We start from the raw sequence: 16,642 nt of genomic DNA on the forward strand, positions 1-16,642 counted from the left end.
CACATGTGGCCCGAATGCTGAAATCGGACTAGAAGTTTGGAAGTAGTGTGTGCAGTATCTGGGAAGAGGAGCCGGAGGGTCGGGCTGAATCAGACTGGAAACCGAATCCAGGCCTTTGGATACGGGGCTCCTTTCTATTCAGAGAGAGGGCTTCTTAAAACCTTTGCTCTTAGGAGGGGTCCTCAACATCTTCCAGCAGACTGCCCTTGTCCTTTCTGGAGTTGTTTTTTTTTTTAAGCTCTCAGTAGTTTTATTTTTTAAATACTTTATTTATTTATTTATTTATTTGTAGAGAGGGGGAAAAGGAAGGAGAAACAGGAGAGAAACATCGATGTGCAAGAGAAACATCAACCGGTTGCCTCTTGCTCGCCCCAGCTGGGAATCGAACCAGCAGCCTTTTGGTGTGCAGGCGGGCACTCAGTCCACTGAGCCACACCAGTCAGGGCCCTTTTGGGGTTTCTGCTTTACACAGAGGTAGTCTTATTTTGCTGAAATCCCTCCAGCTCTGAGTGTGGGAAAATAACTGCTGGGGACTTTCCCTATGGTTAACTCAGGCCGTTCTCAAAAGAGGTGATCTCCAGAGGGGAGGGGGGAAGGGAGGTAAGAAGGGGAAGGGTCTAGTTAAGGAACTAGTACAAATGACCCGTGGACATGGACAGCGGGGTGGGGACTGACTGTGGGAGAGGGGGTGGGCTGGGTGGGGGGAACAATGGGGGGAAATGGAACAACTGTAATAGAAGAACAAAAGAGAAAAAAAGGGTGATCTCATTGCTTGACACATAGCTACTCAGTTTGTACCTTTCAAATAAAATAATGGAATATCCAGCGTCAATCAAAGATGAACTGGAAGGTTTCAATTTGAGGTTTTTGCTCTTTTTCCATCTCCTTTTTAGAATCAAAGAATCACAGTGTTGGTACTAGAAGAAACTTTAGGTATCTAGTTTTTCAATTTATTTTCACAGATAAGAAAAAAGTCAGTTGAAATTGAGTGACTTGCTTCAAGCCATTGAACAGGTAGTGGCAGAGACTAGAATCCAGAGCTCTTGACTCAGTCTGCGGCTTGTCTCACTGCCCTCTGCTGTGGCCCTACAGTCTTTGCCTTTTGAAGTCAGTGGCTTCTCTGGCTTCTCTACTAGATTGGGGCAGGCGGGGGGCGGGGGGCACTTTGGGCTCCACCGCCATCTCCTGTGGAAGAAGTTTCACCCAAGGGTGCTTAGTCCTTAGGAACACCTGCCCTCTCTCTTTGTGCTTTGTCACATCTCTCTGAAGTCTACCTACTAACTGACTTTTTTGTCCTTCATGATAATCTTCTAGAACAATGTTATTCTTTTATTCAGACTTAGAATAGACATTTGGGCCCTGGCTGGTGTGGCTCAGTGGATTGAGCACAGGCCTGTGAACCAAAAGGTTGCCTGTTCGATTCCTGGTCGGGGCACATGCCTGGGTTGCAGGCCAGATCCCTGGTTGGCATGCAAAAGGCTACCGACCTGTGTTTCTTTCACACATTGACTTTTCTTTCTCTCCCTCTCTTTCTCCCTCCTTTCCCCTCGCTGGAAAAAAAAAGAAAATCATAAAAAATGTAGTCATTTGCTTAGGAATGGAATATTCCTGGGTTCTCCTGAATCCAGAGTATGAAGTAGGCTGACAATTCATGGGTGCTCTCCCTCTAAGCCTCAGATTCCTTCTCTTAAGAGAAGAGTCCCCAGGGGACAAACCAGTGTCACTTACGTTCCTAACAGCTTGTCTCTGGGTAAGTGAACTCAAACTAGAGCTGAGGACGGGTTGTTACGGGGATGCTCATTCAGCAGCGGTGGCAGACCTGCTGTAGGGTCCACCAGTGACCTCTGTAGCTGTAGGCCCTTCAGACTGGAAACAGAACCACCCAGAAATAAGACCATCTTATTCAAATCAGACGGAGGGTGACCCAGTGTGGAAGAAGGCTGTGGAGCAGTTAGAGGACAGACCAGAGTGCGCTAGTAGTTTATCACGTGTTCTTAAACTGGAGCAAAACCAGCTTCCCCCCTCTGCACTTATTGGGTGGGACACCTGGAAGCCGCTCACTGAACTGCTAAGTATGCCTTAGCGATGTAGTGGTCAGATCAGGGAGACTGATAGTAAGTTATTGCAAGGCCCATTGAAAGGTGATTGTTTTAGAGAATATGCAGTGGACTCGTAGCCCTGTTTGGAACAAGAGCCTAAGTAGTCACAACCGCCATTGTTATTGGCCATCAGAGAGCAATGCGGAGCCTGGGTATCTGTGAAACTTGGGAAGAATAGGACTGAGTGGACTGCATTTTTAGATTGTTGGAATTGTGAAGATCATGACTGTTTATATTCTGAGGAATTCAGTCTAATATGTACATGTGTCTACTACGTATTGTTTATGGAGGAAGTTCTTCAAAATACCAACTTATTTTCGTTGGTAGGGTTTCAAGTAATTTGTTTTATTTTATTATTATTTATTTTTAAAAGCTTTTATGTGTTTAGAGAGATAGGGAGAGAGGGAGAAACATAGATTAGTTGCCTCTCACATGTACCCCTACCGGGGACCAGACCCATACCCGGGCATGTTCCCTGACCAGGAATCAAACTAGTGACCTTTTGCTTTGCAGGACAACACCCAACCAACTGAGCCATGCTGGCCAGGGCAGTAATTTCATTATTAGAGTGACTTTTCTAGAATAAGCATGCATACTTTGTATTTAAAAAAATCTTTATTTTAGGACAATAAAAATAAAGGAAATAAAAGTGTGGTTAGAGTTTTGGTTTTATGTTTACCTGTTTAAATTACTTGGAGTTTATTTTTATGTGTCCATACTTGAAGTTTATAGAGCAGATAGATAAGTTCAGGCAAAACAGTCAATATATAAGAACCAGTGTGGGACAGGACTGCCCAATCAGATCCACTCTGACTGTAAACAATTTGTGCAGATACACCAGTGTGTACCAGATGATTCTCAGCCCAGTAGATCCGTATGTACTAACATGAAATGATCTTAAGACACATTACTAGTGAAAAAGGGCAAATTACATAGCAGCACCTATAGAATGGTTTTATTCATGTAGAGAATCAAGTGCTATGTGTGTGTTGAAAATATGTAGGAAAAAAGGTTCAAAAAATAAACTCCAAACTTGATACATCTCTGGGAAGGAAATGGGTTTGTTTGGATAGGGCGGGGTAATTACAGTTATAAAAATTACTATTTTATCCCATATACATCCTATTGTCTAAATTATTTTTTTAAACCTTGAAACTGAGAACTTTTAAAAAAATAAGTTGTTTATTTTATTTTTAGAGAGGGGAAAGGAGAAAGAGAGGGAGAGAAACATCACTGTGTGGTTGCCTCTCACCCGCGCCCCCAATTGGGGACCTGACATGCAACCTAGTCATGTGCTCTGATTGGGAATCGAACCAGTGACACTTGGCTCGTAGGCCGATGCTCAATCCACTGAGCCACAGCAGCCAGGACCTTAAATATTTTTAAGTGAGGATATATTTATGTGTAATGTAATTAGAAAATGAAAATGAACAGCAGCCTCAGAATAAGAATGTGTCAGTGTTTCCAGCGCATCCCAGGAAGAGGTTGCTTTGGTGTGCGGTACCTGAATATCCACTCTGATTTCATGTGCCTTTATTCAGGGCACCAGGGTCTCAAAGTTTGATGCCATTAGGATTATCTAAGTATTTCAACCTCGCTTTAATTCTGTGTTTCCCAAAGAGTGTTCTGATGACAATGATTTGATTCCCATGCAGTTTCCCTGTATGGGAATCAATCACTATAGGGAAGTTTACAGGTTTCCCAAGACCTATCACTAACTTAACCTCTTTCTCCCTATTACCTCTTCTGATCTTTTCCCCAGATCATTGTGATCTCCTTTCTCTATTATTGAAAGGGGGATAAAAATCAAGACTCCACATGTAGGTGCCTGTTCTGCACAGAGGGTATTTTCCTTTGTGAATTTCTTTTCAGCCGACAAGACCAGCCTGGATGGCAGTGTTAAATGACTTAGAGAAGATGCGGAGAGGCAGGGAACCTGGGCATCAGGGTTCACAGTTGGAGAAATTAAAGAAGCACGTGGAACAGAGAATAGGAGGGCAAATCCTGCAGCAATGGTTGAGAGAACACGTGCAAACATCCACACAGCCCTTTCCCAGGAGAACGGTGTTATTCTAACGGTATCATCTTTGAGAAAGGACCTTGTAACTTATCATGAATTTGAGAAAGTTGCGTCTAAACCTGGACCTATTGGGCAGATACCCCTGCACTGTGTTACAAGTAGCATGAATTCTTGCCAGATTCTACTGCAGAGGAAACACCAGAGACTTAGCATGCAGAAGAACCCTTCAAAGTGTAGTGAGTGTGGAAAGTCCTTTACTCAGAGATCCCCTCTTACTCAGCATCAGAGGATCCACACAGGAGAGAAGCCCTGTGTGTGCAGTGAATGTGGAACTTGTTTCCGGTAACAGTGAAATCTTACTCAACATCTGAGGACTCATGCGGGAGAGAAGCCTTATAAGTGTAATGAATGTGAGAAAGCCTTTCAAACAAAAGCAATTCTTGTCCAGCATCTGAGAATTCACACTGGAGAGAAACCCTGTCAGTGCAATGAGTGTGGCAGAGCCTTTTGTCAGAGCCCCTCCCTTATTAAACACTTGCGGATCCACACTGGAGAGAGACCCTATCAGTGTCAGGAATGTGGCAGAGTCTTCAGTCAGAGCATATGCCTTATGTGCCATCAGAGGAGTCACTCTGGAGACAAACCGTATGCGTGTAATGAGTGTGGGAAGGCCTTTAATCAGAGCACACGCCTTCTGCAGCATCGGAGAATTCATTCGGGAGAGAGGCCCTGCACTTGTGATAAATGTGGGAAAGCCTTCACTCAGAACCCTGCCCTTGTTGAACACGAGAGAACTCACACTGGAGAGAAACTTTTTAAGGGTAGTGTGTGTGGAAAACCTTTTCGCAAGCAAGCACACCTCAGTGAGCATTACAGAATCCACACTGGAGAAAGACCTCATGAATGTGTTCAATGTGGGAAATCCTTTAGGCACCGTTCAGCTCTTGTTCGCCATCAGAAGCTTCATGTTGGAGAATAAAACTTGGGGTATAGTCAGTGTGGGACGACTTGTGTGAACACTCCATTTTCCCCTAAATTCTTAAAAGTTTTAAGACTCAATCCACAGTTGGGATGAATGTTTTGTATGTTGAACAAGAGGCAGTTAAGAAAACAGACTCAGTACTAGATAGTCTTGAGTTTGATGCCATCTCTGCCACTTCCTAGGTATGTGACCTTAGCCCCTCTGAGCCTTGGTTTCCCCAACCCCTGTCCCCAAAGAATAATGATACTTGCTAGAGTTGTCTTGAGAATAAATTGAGCTGTACATAACAATTGCCACCTAATTGGTTGAGTTATAGATGTTCCAAAATTTTATAAATGTGGCCATTAAAAACAAGCAAAATTCAGCACTAGTTTTTTTGGTTCTCAATGTATTCTCTCTCACATTGTTGATATTCCTGGGCCATTGCCACATCCTAGGATGTTGGCCTCTCCAGTACTGGACATGTGGTGCCCTTGATAAGCCCATCCTTGAAAAGGGCATCAGGAAGGGACTAGAAGGATCTTGGGCTTTGGAAGTGATGTGCCCTTCTCAGTGCATCAGCAGGTCGCGACGTCAGTATGACTTACCACCGGTAATGGTACCTTTGACCATTTAGATAAGGTGGTCTCTCTGGTTTCTCCACTGTAAAGCTACTGGTTCTTCTTTTGTAATATCTTAAGGAGATAGTTTGAGATTGTAAGTATTCTGCTTTTCAATATTTTTGGCTACTCATTTTGACATTTTTTGATGAGTCCGTCCAATATCACTTATGTATTAGTTTCCTATGGCTGTTGTAACAAATTAGCACAAGGTTGGTGGCTTAGAAGAACAGAAATGCATCCTCTGAGTTCTGGAAGCCAAGTTGCTTAGGCTGAAGTCAGGGTATCGGCAGGGCTGTACCCTGAAGACTTCAGGAGAGTATGTCCCTTGTTCCTTCCAGCTTCTGGTGGCTGCCAGCATTCTTTGGCTTGTAGCCACATCATTCCAGCCTCTGCCTGTCTTCACATTTCCTTCTCTGTGGCTCATCTCCCTCTGCCTGATGGCTTTTAGATAATCTAGTTTTATCTCTTTATCTCAAGAGCTTTAATTTAATCACATCTGCAAAATCTACCATGAAAGATAACCACCACAGGTTGTAGGGAGTAGGACCTATCCCTGGAGGCTGCGTCCCAGCCCACTGCAACTTACTGCTGTGGAATTTGCCAAATGGTGATTTTTCCATTTTCATCGTTCCTCCTTTTCCCTCACTTATTTAATAGTTGATTTATATCCATAAGAACTTTTCTTATATGAGTTGCAATCTACTACTAGTGTTTTTGTTGTTGTTCAAATTGTCCCAGATTTGGCCGTCGGTAATTAGCGTTCTACTGTAAAGACCTATCCCTTCCCCTGCACATCTGTCCTTTTGACACACTCCCGTTATTCTCTGAACGCGTTCTCACTTTTGGGCGCAAGACGTTCCAGGCTCCTCTTTTTACTATCCCTGCCTCCACCTGGGAGTCACATGATTGGCCTGCCTGCCTGCCCTTGCTCATATGCTCCATTCCTGAGAAGCAGTGGGGGAGTTCACAACGGAAGAGGACTAGGCGCTCTTTTTTGGCCCCAAACTCATTCATCTTTCTCAGCACAATAGATTCTGCCGTTTACAGAAGGTGAAGCAGTTTTCTTAAGGCTGCTCAGCAGATCTCACAGGCCGCCATATCTTGGTCTTTCATCACAAGATGTGCTTCCTGGCTGATAACTCTTACACTTGTTGTTAGAAATATCACCTGTGGTAAATAATCAGTATGATAAATTTCAAGATTTAAGACCTTTTGCTCTGGCTGAATAGCTCAGTTGGTTAGAGCATTGTCCCGATGTGCCAAGGTTGTGGGTTTGGTCCCCAGTCACGGCACATACACATAAAGGAGTGGAACAACAAATCGATCTGTCTCTCTTGCCCTTCCTCTCTAAAAGTCAATTATTAAAATGTTTTTAAAAAGTAAGATCTTTTAAATGGCCTTATATTACTTAACTTTTTAAATTTCACTTATTGCAGTTCTAATATAATAGGCTTCATCAGCCTTTCTCAAATTTGAGTGACCATCAGAACCATCTGGCAGGCTTGTTATAGAGAATTCTGGGTCGTAACCCAACAGTTTCTGATTCACTAGGCAAGGCCTGAGAATTTGCATTTTTAAGTTCCCAAAGTGTGCTGATGCCAGCAGTCCAGGATCCATACCTTTAAGAACCATTGGTCGATTAAAAAACAAAACAGCCCTGGATGGTGTGGCTCAGTGGGTGAGCGCTGGCCTGTGAACCAAAGGGTCACCAGTTCAATTCCCAGTCAGGACACGGGGCTGGGTTGCAGGCCAGGTTCCCAGTTGGGAGCACGTGAGAGGCAAATGCACATTGACATTTCTCTCCTTCCCTTCTCTCTAAAAGTAGATAAAACTTTTTTTTTATAAAACCACACATTAGAGAAACACTCTCATTCATTTGAACTATATAATCCTCTTAATGTGCTAGGTATTGTTCTGGGTACTGAGGATACAGTGGTAAATAAATCCAAGTCCCTGCCCTAAGATTCCCACCTCCAGATAGACATTGAAATGTGCAGTAATTAAAACAGTGATGTTGGTACAAGCAGATATAGCAATGACCCAGATAAGGAAAATACTTGGCTCATATGACAAGGGAATGCACATTAAGGACAGTATTGCAGAATGGCTTCATGCCTAGGCTATATAATTTAGAGACAATTCCAGGGCTCCCTAGCCCACTCACGAATCACTCGAGTATTCTTTACACTAGGTCTTAAAATGGGGTAAAGATGGATGTGGCACCATATTCATGATATGGATATTCAGAAATTCGTAGTTCCTGCTGGGGTGGCTGGTGAGAGGTTTGGCTGACCTGCAGCAATGAGGAAAATTATTAGGATCTTACGCAGGATCTTTAGAGGCTCTGACTTTTCTGTGCCTCCCCACTTTCCCTGCCCCCGAAAGTAGAGAAATCTCTCATTCAGATGTCCCTTCAAGTAAGTGAGAAAACAGATGAGGCTCTAGAATAATTAATTATTCAAGAAAAAGGTACCAAATTCCAGAGGAAACAAAGTTTAAAATTAAAAAATAAAAACAAAGACAAGATAATACAAGTGATTCTTTATCTGATACAGAGGCCAACAACAGAAAAGGCTGATAGATTACATAATTTACAAATTAGAAAAATATGACTATACTAATGGGAAATCAACAAAAATTAATTGGACAAAGAAATACAAAATGGTCTGTTAAATATGAAAGTTTAGCCTCCCTGGTCAATCAAAGAAAATGTCGATTAAATGTAACTAGTAAACACCATTTTCAATAGGTCAAATTGACAAAAATGAAGACAGGTTCCAGCCCATGGCTGGTGCACTGTTACCATGGATGAGGCAAAGTGGGCTCTTGCAGATGGTAAATCAATAAAATGGTCAGAACCTCTTTAGAAAGCAATTTGAAAGAAAGCATCAAAAGTTTTAAAGATATTCAAATGCTTTTCACAACAAATTAAATCAAACCATTATGCTGTAGGCCTTAAACTTACGGTGATTTATGTCTGTTTCTCAATAAAACTGGACAAAGGTTCATGCTTGCCAAATCTGTTCCTTTGTATCAAAAAACCTAGTAGCTTTATTAAGCGGACTTCCACTTGTATCTTTCTTTTTTTAGTTTTAGCGACCATAGTCAGCATGTTATACCTTAGGTCCTAATTTGTATCAAGGTCATTTGTATTAGGTCCTTCCCTGTACAAGGCCCACTTGTGTATCTAACTTGCTAGAACTCTTCCGTGGCTACCCCTTAGCAGGAGGTAAGGAGGGATTCTTAACTACACACATTATTGTCTCTCCCACCCAAAGTGAGATGAGAAAGATACAGTGAGGGATCTGTTTAATTACAAAATTAAATTAATGTAGCTACTGATGTCAGGTGTTTGAATTTTACTAACCTGGAAAAACACTCAAAATATAAGGTCAAGTGAGAAGGATAGAGAGCAGACACAACACATCTCAATTTTGTTAAAAAATATAATTTACATACATACACACCCCACATGTGAATTAACAAAGTGTTAATACTGTACTAGTTAATGTCTACAGAGTTAGCATTTCAGGTCAAAGGAGTATTGATAGATGGATAGATTTTATGTTACAAAAATTTTTGTATTTTCTGAATTTTCTATAATGCACCTGTATTATCTTTATAATAGGAAAAAGATATTATTGTATAAAACACCCCATATACTCCTAAAGACTAAGTCCAAAATATTTATACTTATTAATTTTCATCTTCATTGTCAAAAGAAAGGAGGCTGCTGTTTTTTATTTGCTTTTGTGTGTTCTTTTTAACAGAGTCCTGCTTATTCATTTCATCTTCATTTGTCTTTTTCTTTTTTGAGCTCGCTGTTAAACCGGAGTATTTTTCATCTGGGGAGCGCTTGACTGGTTTTCGAAACATGATTCTTCCATCAGCTGAAGCCGGTTCTTCATCTGAAGCAAAAAAAAGTTCAAGAACTTTTTTCCTCCTCACTATTTTGCCTTTATCTGTGAGTCACATGGCAAGCAGATCTTACACTGTTACTTAGGGAAATCCTTGAGTCACCTCAGTTTGGTCTTTTCTACTGCCATCAGCGATAAGCAACCAGGCATGCAGTCCCTGACATGTTCCCTGATACTGCCTTCTTCATTAATTACAATCAGGCTGTACTTTAAACTATTTTGAAAAGTAACGGTTTGTAACTCCATTTTCCCCTAAAGCAATGTAATAAATAGTTACAAATAACGAAAAATGTACTGCATAGCATTCCACACTTCAGGCACTAATTACATAGATCTTTGTTGACTAGTTTGTGAACCTAACCACCTGTTTGTTTGTTTTTTAAGAACAATGTTTTTACTTAAATTCACCTTTAATCCTCATAACAACCCAATAAGGCAGGCATGATTACTGTCCCCATTTTACTGATGAGGTAACCAAGGCTGAGAGGGGAAAGACCTTGGTCAACGTCACACATCAGTGAAGCGTTAAAGCTCAAGTCTGACCCCAGGGCCGCCTCCTTCCACCATGCCACAGTATTAAATGCAATAACTGCATACTCCAGGCTCCTTAACTTGCTGGAAAAACCAGACTGCTTTCAGACGTACCTGCTTTGGCAGCCTTTATTTCTGCTTTAATTTTCATGACTTCTTCCGCTGACAGGTCTCCCTTTTTCAAAACCACCACTTGAGGCTGCTCGTCCTCTTTGTCACTGTGATCACCATCTTCATCTGGGAGCTGAGGCTGGATTCTCTAGGGGACAACACAGGCATGACTTGTAGGGTGCTGACCCTGGACTGAACACAACCACTGCCTCTGCGAGAAACTGGGATTCCCGAAGTGGGAAAGGCAACTTTATTGACTCAATGTCTGGCAGTGAATTTTCAGGTAACTGAAGGGCCTAACCTGGCAAGCAGGGAGGAGGTCTGGCTGCCAGCTACCTGGGGGCCTATCCGGTGGGACTCTCTCCGTGTCGGCAGGACCCCAGCTGCAGTCAGTCCCAGTGTCAGGGGCCCTCTGCTTCACACCTGCCGGGTTCCCGGCCGACTCAGGGCAGGGCTGAACCACATCACTCCTCTCTGCTCTTCGCCAGCCCTTTGCACTGCCACCTCGTTTCAAACTGTGCCAAAAATAAACGCCACCAAGTACAGAAAGCAGCAAGTAGAAGGTACTCAGCTTGTTTAGAGGTAACCTATCAGCCATTTTCTACGTGTATAAAAATATGGAGGTATGTAAAACACTATGTACAAACAGGCTACTGTACATACTGTACATACTACTATATGATGTGCTTTCTTTTTAAGATTTTATTTTTTCATTTTTTAGAGAGAGGGGAAGGGAGGGAGAGAGGAAAGAAACATGATGTGTGAGAGAATCATCAATCACGAATCGAACAGGCGACCTTTCGGTTTGCAGCTAGGGTTGATGGGCTTTCTTTTCTTTTTAAATTATGAAATTTGCCAAACATAAAGTATAAGCAATAACATAACAGAAACCACGTACTCACTATATACACATAACAGATGGTATTCAGATTTTTAAAATATGTCAGATACCATCCTGGCTGGTGTGGCTCAGTGGATTGAGCGCCTGCATGTGAACCGAAAGGTTGCTGGTTTGATTCCCAATCAGGGCACATGCCTGGCTTGCAGGCCAGGTCCCCAGTTTGGGGCATGAGAGAGGCAACTGAACGATGTATCTCTTGCACATTGATGTTTCTCTCCCTTTCTTCCTCCCTTCCTCTCTCTCTAAAATTAAATAAAGTCTTTGAAAAAATAAATAAATATGTCAGGTACCATAAAAACCTCACCAACTTTTTACTCAAAAAATATCTTTATATAATACCTATAGAAGGATCTATTTTTAGAAATCACTGCCTAGTACTTAATTATATACATGGTCCCATCACAGTTTGACCAGTACCTTGTAAATAAAAAATTGTGCTTGTTTCTAGTTTTTTTCCACTATGATAAAAATTTTTAACATGTTTTTGTTCACTTTGGCAACTTACACATCAGATAAGTCCATGGGAGTGGAACTGCTGGGCTGAAAGTCTCGCACAATCACACATTACTCAAACAGCTTGTTAGCCCACACCTCTGAGCCTTCCCTGTCCCCTAAACAGGACAACAAAGCCGCACTGGCTCTGGCCTCGCCCTGTCACTACAGTGCTCTTCTCCACGGTGCTCCTGGCCTCTGAGCTCCAGCCAGCTCTGGGTACTGCAGATCCATGAACATAGGAGCTCCTACGCCTACCCTCTCCCGAAAGAGGAACCCCCCTGCCCCTGCCCCTACTCACGCTGCCTCCCTAGACCCAGGTCCTTCAGAAGCGCTTCCCAGATCTCGCCTCTTCTTCCTCCCACGGGGCACAGCTCTCCCAGGTAGCGTGCACCACACTGTGCTGCCCATGCTTCTGTCCCCGCTAGGCGCGCTGTCTGTATCCCAAGGCACAGAGCCTGGCAAGCAGCAGGAACAGGAAGCAGCTGTTGATCTATCCGTGAATGACCAACAGGATGAAAAACGGGGTCCCGGACCCGCTGGCACCCTCACCTGTTGTCTACACCCCATGTCTGCTCCGTCGCCTGACAAGTGCGTTCTCCTTAACGATGCCCGTTCACTAATTATTCATGAGTTCTGCCTGTATGTCTCTGGAAGTTTCCGATAGATGACCACAAACAAGTAGGGAGTTAACATAATACTTTTAGCCTAGGAAACGGGTAAGTGAAATAAAGTCCTTCCTGCTGTTCATTACGCTGAGACAGAGAATCGTTAATTCCGAGCTTCTGTTTATACAACCGGCTGGGAAACAAGAGAAACAGGGTCAGTGGCAGCAGCCCTTGAGGATTGTTCAAAGCTGCTCCTGAATTAACTCTCAAGAAGGTGACTAAGATGATTTAGAACTTGTTTAGTTATAACAAACTACTTTCCTTTTGTTAAGATCACTAGCATGATGATTACATTGCCAAACCAATTAAGAATAAAGTTGGTTTCACAAACAGAGGAACATGGGTTCTCTCTTTAAGGAAAAGTGTTGATTAAATAAGCCTAAATCACTGGTACTGATTGAAAGCTTTCCTTCCACAGTTCTCCTAAGACAACATTCCAAACTATAATCATTAAGGTGTTAACTGAACCCATGACCATCACTAGGACTTCAAGCGAACTATAAACTTAGGTTTCATACTTTGCGCGTTGCTGAATCCACGCCCCTTTTCTCAAACCTCCTCTTTTGTCGTGGTCCCCGCTTTTGGTCCTGGGACTCAGCCACGCCCCGATCATGTTATCCCTAACCAGAAACGGCTCCTTGTTGCCTACATGAGAGTCCAGCTCGCCTCCCCTCCATCAGACCCTCAATCACCTCTACTACATTCCATTTCTCACCATCTCTACACCTTCCCCCATGCGGTTCCTTCCGTCCCTACCTGCTGACCCAGTCATGCTCAAGATCCAACCTAAATATCCTCTTCTCCGTGAAGCCTTGCCTGGGGACAAGCATAGTCATCTAACCAATGTAAGTTGTCACCCACTATTTTATGCCAGGCGCTGTGCTAGGTGGTGGGGAAAAAACAGAGGAATTAAGATACTAACACGGGAGAGCAAGTAACTGCAATGCAAAACGATATGAATTATTACAGATGATATGGAGGAATAACTGGAGGAGCCTCAAAAAGCTTCACAGAGGCAGTGATCTCTGAAGGCAGAGTTGAGGCAGGCAAGAGGGTGTTGAAGAATATGGCATCTGGAGGGCCCGTCTCTTTGTCCTTTCAGAGCCTTACCTGAGTATTTTCACTTAAGTCAGTCTGTCCCCTTTTCTAAGCTCTAAGTGGTCTTAGTGCAAGTGCTAGACACAAAGTGCTAAATAAATAAATTCTCCACACATTCACCTGAGCATGATGGTCTCTTCCTAGCAGGTAGGGCAGGTTTTGGTGTGAACCAGTGAGGACTGAAGCCTGGGAGGGCTCACAAGTTGACTCCCACTGATTCCAATACTAAACTACTCAGATGTGGCTTTTGTTATCTTTTCTTTTCTTTTTTTTTTGAATGTAAGAACAAAGCATAGGAATAAGTCCAGGGCGTTGCTCCAAAAATGTTCCAGATTCAAGGCCTACAACATCAGGTCATTTCAAGTGGCCTCAGTTACCTGTAAACGGGACGGCACTACCATCCACCCTGTAACTATGGGTTTTGGAATAAGCGAGTGAGAAAGGAGACAGCAAAGTGACCTTTCTTAATCATCTACCAGGGACGAGGCTTTACCTGCGTCAAGGCATTTTCGGGAACCGAGCAGCACTCTGAAAACGATAGCGTTTTCTGGGCACAAGAGGCTGTAGTCGTCGACCAGCCTGGGGTCCGAGGCCCACTCGGATCGAGGGCCGGGCGCGGGCGAGCGGAGTGACCTGCCAGTACCCGGCCTCCAAGGCTAAGCAGATGCCGGAAGTGGCGGGGCGGGCCGCGTTCCGGCGCCGCGACTGGCCCGGGCTCACCTTGGTCTCTACGGTGGGCCCCTCCCTGTAGCCGACACGTTCCTTGAAGCGGGCCAGGAACGCCGGCTCGGCTGGCCGCACGTAAGACACCTGGTTCCGTTTGCTCATGGTGGCTCAGGGGTACACTGGCTCCCCGCGTCGCCTCCCGATGGCGCAGAAGGGGCGGTGCCTACTCATGACGTCACGTAGGGCCCGCCTCCTGGCGTACGGTCGGGCAACATGGCGGCCTCAGAGCTTGCGTCAACGTCTTAACAGGGCGCCAAATTCAAACTCGCGGCCATCTTGAGCGAGCGGAATCCCGGCTTGCAGCGGGTCTGGAGGTGAGGGCTTCGCTGCGTTGGCCTCGGAATCCGGGGGTGAGGGCGCCATGGCGCCCGGCTCCAGAAGTAAGTATGGAACCCCGGCTTCATGGCTCCGTCCCCGCCCCCGTCCCCAAATACAGCGATGAAAGAATGGCCGCCCTTTGCCTCCCGCTGGGCTCTCAGCTGGGCTCCCCGTAGGCGTGAGAGGCGGGAGCCAGTTGAGCGGCTGGGGGCGTTTGGTATCTCTTTGTCCCTGAAAGGCTGACGGAACAGCTTTCTTCCCTTCCCTCGGGGCGTGGGGCGCACGCTGCGACCCGGGACAGTGCTAGCCCCGCGCGCTGAGCAGTGAGGCGGAGACGGGGCCCTCCGGGAGCGGGGCATGCTCTTCCTCCCCGCCGCTCCCGTTCGGAGCGGGCCTCTTCCCGGGCCCCGACCCGGGCAGCCGCGCTCGGTACCCTTGCCCGAGGGTCGGCCCTGGCTCTCGCCTCGTCCTGCGCGTGTCCACGTCGCGCAGCTTCCTGAAGGCGAGAACGTGCCCGTGTTCCTTGGAGGGCCCGCTGCAGACCCTTCGATGAAGTGTTTATGTTCTCAAAATCCCTCTTTTCTCCCCAAGGAGACCCCTCCAGTTTCTCCCGTCGGCCATAGAGAGGACCGCTGCCGTTCTTACTTTCGATAAACCCTTTGATTTCCACGAATTTCTTGGTCCTTTACTGTTCCTCTGTCCTGCACGCCCCACCTCTTACAAGACGTTTAAAAGGTCTAGTTTTTTAAAGCTGGTTTCCAGCTGCCCCGATAGCGCCTGGTGAGTGGTGTTAAATGTGATGAGAAGCCTAAGAAGATCGAAGACATTGTGCACTTTCGGTTTCTGAGCCTTCCGACTTTGATGTTCCTAGCTGTCGGTTGGAATTCTGCTCTGCTTTTTCTTCTTCTAGTAAACATCTCATTTTGGAATAATGTTAGGCTGACGGAAATGTCGTGCGCGTGCCCAGGGCGGTACTCGTCCGATCAGGGGCGCTCTCTGTGCGCCTCTCGGCCCTGATCTTGCCCTCCCCAGACGCCGAACCTGCGGCTTTACCGCCCGCCCTCCCCGTCCTCCCCTGGCGCGAAATTACAACAACGAACCTGCTTTCTCTCCGCTTCTCCTCGTGACTCCGAGTGGCGTGGTGACGGCTCCGCTCGTTGTTTTTGAGCGATTTCTCCTTTCGCTTGTGTCAGATTTTGTTTCATGTACTTGGGCACCCTGTTATTTGGTGACTGTATGTTTCTGTTTGTATTATTTGCCTGGAGAATGAACCCTTTTATCATTAAAAATGCCCCTCGTTCTCCCTAGTAACTTTTTAGTTGCTATTTTAATGTCTGTTTTGTCCAAGACCAGTAGAGCCACCCCAGCTCTCTTGTGGTTGCTGGGTGCCTGAGAGATCTTTTTTCATCTTCTTACTTTCAATCGGTTTAGATCTTTGAATCTAAAGTGTGCTTCCTGTCGGTGACACAGTTGGAGCATGTTTTCTCATGCAGTGTGACAGCCTCTTCACATGATGTCGTATTTACAGCTGCTATTTTACTTTTCGTGTTCTGTGTGTCTCGTGTCTTTTATGGTCGGTCCTCTATTCCTCTTTTACTGCCTTTTTTTTTTTTTTTTTTTTTTTTGTGGTTGCTCTGGGCTGTTCAGTCTGGAATGGAATCTCCAATTCACTGAGCTGGGAGGGAGGGAGTGGTCTTGGTTCAAGTAGCACAGACTTTCGTCTTACGGAGTTTTTCACATTTTTTCTTGACTTGATTTTTCTTCATTTGCGCTTTGCCCTTAGGGCCATTTCTAGAGGCTTTATGTGGTTTTTATATTTTATTTATTGATTCATCGAACTAGTTCTACTGGGCACTGGGTCAGTGGAGTTTCTCACACTGTCATGCGAGGCATTGATCTCTGGCTTTTTTTTTTTTTTTTTTTTTTTTTAACAGAGTCATACAGCCTGCTGGGTTGAGAATAGGTGGGAGTTGGGGGATGAGGGAGTGAGAAAAGCAGGCAGACTATTGTAATCACTCAGGTAAGGGACATTGCTGGCTTGACTGCCCGGTAGTCACGGCAGTGGCTTTGACAAGAAGTTGTAGGATTCTGGATGTATTTTGAAGATGGGCAAACACATTGGATATGAATATGAGAAGGAAGTGGTTAGAAGTGACAGCTTTTGGCCTGAGGAATTG

The 16,642-nt window shown here is 44.8% G+C and overlaps 3 protein-coding genes and 1 long non-coding RNA gene across 4 annotated transcripts in view; 3 read left to right on the forward strand and 1 right to left on the reverse strand.

Annotated features, from left to right (window-relative positions):
* The first annotated feature begins 322 nt into the window (after positions 1 to 322).
* LOC150005342 (uncharacterized) lies at positions 323 to 10,664 on the forward strand. Its single transcript, XR_016512439.1, has 3 exons — positions 323 to 401; positions 9,521 to 9,667; positions 10,321 to 10,664. It is a non-coding gene; the product is annotated as an uncharacterized LOC150005342 (long non-coding RNA).
* Positions 3,719 to 5,751, forward strand: ZNF501 (zinc finger protein 501). The gene is given in 1 exon segment (XM_090284605.1): positions 3,719 to 5,751. A coding segment is annotated over 1 exon segment (987 nt). The 5' UTR covers positions 3,719 to 4,111; the 3' UTR covers positions 5,099 to 5,751.
* KIAA1143 (KIAA1143 ortholog) lies at positions 8,230 to 14,312 on the reverse strand. Its single transcript, XM_090284606.1, has 3 exons — positions 14,142 to 14,312; positions 10,266 to 10,410; positions 8,230 to 9,611 (listed from the first exon to the last, which is right to left on the reverse strand). The coding sequence occupies exons 1-3, from the start codon at positions 14,247 to 14,249 to the stop codon at positions 9,400 to 9,402; spliced, it is 465 nt and encodes a 154-aa protein (XP_090140732.1). The 5' UTR covers positions 14,250 to 14,312; the 3' UTR covers positions 8,230 to 9,399.
* Positions 14,313 to 14,508: 196 nt separating this feature from the next.
* Positions 14,509 to 16,642, forward strand: part of KIF15 (kinesin family member 15) — a 45,169-nt gene continuing 43,035 nt past the window's right edge. Inside the window, exon 1 of the mRNA XM_090284957.1 lies at positions 14,509 to 14,527. Coding sequence (XP_090141083.1) covers positions 14,509 to 14,527 — 19 coding nt within the window. The remainder of the gene's footprint in view (positions 14,528 to 16,642) is intronic.

Source organism: Furipterus horrens, unplaced genomic scaffold (assembly GCF_987537825.1).
Source record: "Furipterus horrens unplaced genomic scaffold, mFurHor1.1.pri manual_scaffold_7, whole genome shotgun sequence".
Lineage (NCBI taxonomy): Eukaryota > Metazoa > Chordata > Mammalia > Chiroptera > Furipteridae > Furipterus > Furipterus horrens.